This window comes from Marmota marmota, unplaced genomic scaffold (genome assembly GCF_001458135.2).
Source record: "Marmota marmota marmota unplaced genomic scaffold, marMar, whole genome shotgun sequence".
NCBI lineage: Eukaryota > Metazoa > Chordata > Mammalia > Rodentia > Sciuridae > Marmota > Marmota marmota.
In genome coordinates this window covers 3281204-3284430 of record NW_026000153.1, presented here as the reverse complement: position 1 = coordinate 3284430, position 3227 = coordinate 3281204, and the positions used below count along the sequence as shown (strand labels likewise).

General features: G+C 37.1%; 1 protein-coding gene across 1 annotated transcript in view; it reads right to left on the bottom strand.

The window, feature by feature from the left end:
- Positions 1 to 3227, bottom strand: part of Nfe2l3 (NFE2 like bZIP transcription factor 3) — a 35564-nt gene continuing 32337 nt past the window's right edge. The window contains exons 4-5 of the mRNA XM_048786304.1: positions 1834 to 1917; positions 1 to 1547 (exon numbers count right to left, since the gene is read on the bottom strand). Of these exons, the coding sequence (XP_048642261.1) occupies positions 333 to 1547; positions 1834 to 1917 (1299 nt within the window). The 3' untranslated portion in view covers positions 1 to 332. The remainder of the gene's footprint in view (positions 1548 to 1833; positions 1918 to 3227) is intronic.

Genomic DNA, 3227 nt, shown 5'->3' with positions numbered 1-3227 from the left:
TTTTTATATGAATTCAAATATAAAGTTTATTTTCACAAAAAAGTATAAGTTAAATATACAAATTAAAAGCTTACTACAGTACCAAACAATGTTAAGGCTGCTTTGTACTTATGTCTGTGGCTCCCCACCTTTTCCCTGAAGTGTGATCTTAAAAACATGTATTGATACAAACATCAATATATATATTGCCTTAACTGAGTGATTCAAGTTGCAGTAAAAGATTAAGACATACACTTACACTTGAATAAAATCCCAAAGTTAGAACTAAATTTAAGCTGTTTCGATGGTCTGTGACCCAACTAATCTTTCTGAATATTAAAATGAATCCATCTTCAATTTCTTCTCACTTTTTCCTTTTGGCCTTCCTTTTTGTGGCCTGAGGTCACCAGTTCTTTGGGCACAATCAAAACAGTTCCATCATGATTGCACTGAAGTGCATACAGGTTTGGATCAACAGGCCTACCCTCACTATCTTTTAACCTACTAAAAACATCATGACAGAGGTCATGCAGTTTTTGTTTCATTATGGTAATTGATTTGTTACATTGGGCTTGTTCTCTTTTAAGGGTCTCTTTCTTTGCTTGCAAATTGCACACTTCATCTTCTAGATTCAAAATTATGTCTAATTTGCGTTTACGACAGTTTTGGGCAGCTACTTTGTTCTTCCCTCTTCGTCTGATATCACGAATGAGCGAGACTTGTAAGTCTGTCAGATAATACCTGCTTAACATGCTGTTAAAAGAATCAACAGGCATACGGACAATTTCATCTACTGAAAAAGGGATATGCAGAGCTTTAGCCCGTTGTTCATCACGGCTTAGATTTCTATGTGTATCATTGAGGTACCTACTCACTTTCTGTGATTTCCCAGGCCATGAAAGCGATTCAGAAGTGGGTTCTAGTTCATCTGGCTTCGTATGGTAAGTATGGTCATGAAATATGTGAAATGTGAGATCCCCATGAAAACCAGATTCATTCCTCTGATGCGTGTGGCACAGTTTACTGGATTCTGGGTAGTAGCCTCCTACAGCCCCTTCTAAGTCATAATGAGAAGAAACAGGGTCACTACTATAACCTATAGCACCTTCATCACACACCGAGAGAGAAAAATTGCAATGGTGACTTGAATTCAATGAGTCTGGTTCTTCAAAAAGCTGAGAGATTTCCATGGGATCAAAGTTTTCTTCTGTGACTAATGACAATAAGTTTATCTCATCAAGTATATTTGCATCAAGGTCATACAGGAGGTCTTGGCTTGTTAGATTCCACATCTGATTGTCAACAGGTGGAACAAATCCTGTTATATTGGTTCCTGGAAGGGTTTGCTCAGGATTGGAATGAAAATTCAGCTGCAAATATTGTTCCTGTGCCTGTGAAGTCCTTGCTACGGAATCTCTTCTAAATGTGGTGTTGGGATACAGCAACATGGCCTCATGGAGATTGACATCATGACTTATAGCCTGGGTAAAATTCACATTGTAGTGTGCTAAAGAATTTATGCCATCACTGGTACTCCCTAGAAGAGGTGTAAAATCTTCTGAGATGTTCTGAAAAATAATGGAAAGATGGCACTTTAAAACAGAGTTCTATTACCTAATAACTTGACAATACTAACAAAAGAACTGTTCTATCACCAATCCACATTAATAATACAGGGATAATGTTAAAAGATTCTACTAAAGCATAAGTATAAACTACCATGTAGCTTTTAATATGAATGTGCTAATTGATTTCTGTGAAGTATAAAGTTCTGTGTGCTTAATTCACAAGTTTGACAAACTACTATGTCATCCAAGTAAAAGGATGGAACTTAAAAATCAAGATTACAATTACCTCTAGAGAATATTCAGGTTGTGAAGAAAGCAGCTGAAATAAGTCTTCCAGAGAGAAAGATGTATCTGTCCCATTTAGATGTATCTAGAAAAACAAAACAGGCACACCAGTCTTCAGACAAAAGATAAGTGGTTGTATGGGGTTTTTGGCTCAATTTGGATCTTTTATCCCTATTTTATTCCTTGGTTGAGAGCTTTACATTTTATTTCCCTTAGTACTTAATTTTGTAATTAGAATAAACTACAAACCCCACCATTCTTGTCCTAACGAACATCTTCCACATAATTTTTAGCCACTATTTTAAGTTCCAAGCCTTATTTTACTTTGTTCCTCCATAAAGCTACATATTTATATTTGCCCTAATGTCTTTCCCAACTTATTCTTTGCTTCACTTCACTTCTGCCTTCAACATAAAGCTTCTTGTTGAAGTAACTCCTTTGACAGAAAACCTGAGTAAAGTTTTTGTATCCTGGAACTATTTTGCCTTCATGTTTCAAACTCTCTAACATCTGGGGTTAGATTTTTTTTTTTTCCTCTCATTGTCTCAGTTTTTCAATATTTTGCATCTCTGTAGTATATTCTGGGTATTTATCTCTTTGTGTCCACATTTTTCATGCTGAGGATTTCTTTTGATACCAGGGATTGGACCCAGAACCACCGAGCCACATCTCTAGCCCATAAACAAGTTGTTTATGGCCTCCTAAATTTGCTAAAGCTGGCTTTGAATTTTTGATCCTCCTGCCTTAGCCTTTCCAGCTGCTGGGATGATAGGCATGTGTCACAGTGCCTATCAGATTTCAGTCTTTTTTCTCAAGGCTAAGCATTTATTTCTGCATGTCATTCATGATTTTTAAAACATAAGCTCATCTTTTTTGTTGCTGTTCTGGCACTCGACAACTGAGCCACATCCCCAGCCCTATTTTGTATTTGATTAGAGGCAGGGTCTTAACTGAGTGCTTAGCCAGCGGCTGGCTTCCATCCCAAGATCCTCCCGTCTTGGCCTTCTGAGCTACTGAGATTACAGGCAGGCACCACCATGCCATTCTGTAAACTCATCTTTGCTGGAAAATTTCTGTACGAACCTCACACAATGAAGAGCCACTAACTAAAGCAATTTTGTGTTTTCCTCTCTCTCCAAAACTTGTTCATAATTTCTAAACTTTTTTTGTTTCTTGGTTTAGGATTCCTTGTGTTGGTAGTACAGATCAAGACCTTTTAGTTCACATTCCAAGCCACTCAATCTTAGTCTTGGTTCCAACTCTAGTATTCTATCTATAGAATTCCTTTGTTACTGAGTTTTCTTGAAATTGTCCACTTTATTATGCAGGATCGCTGTTTTTAGTGAGTGCACAAGGGTTTTATGTTTTTTTTTTTTTTTTTTTTGAGGGGGGGGG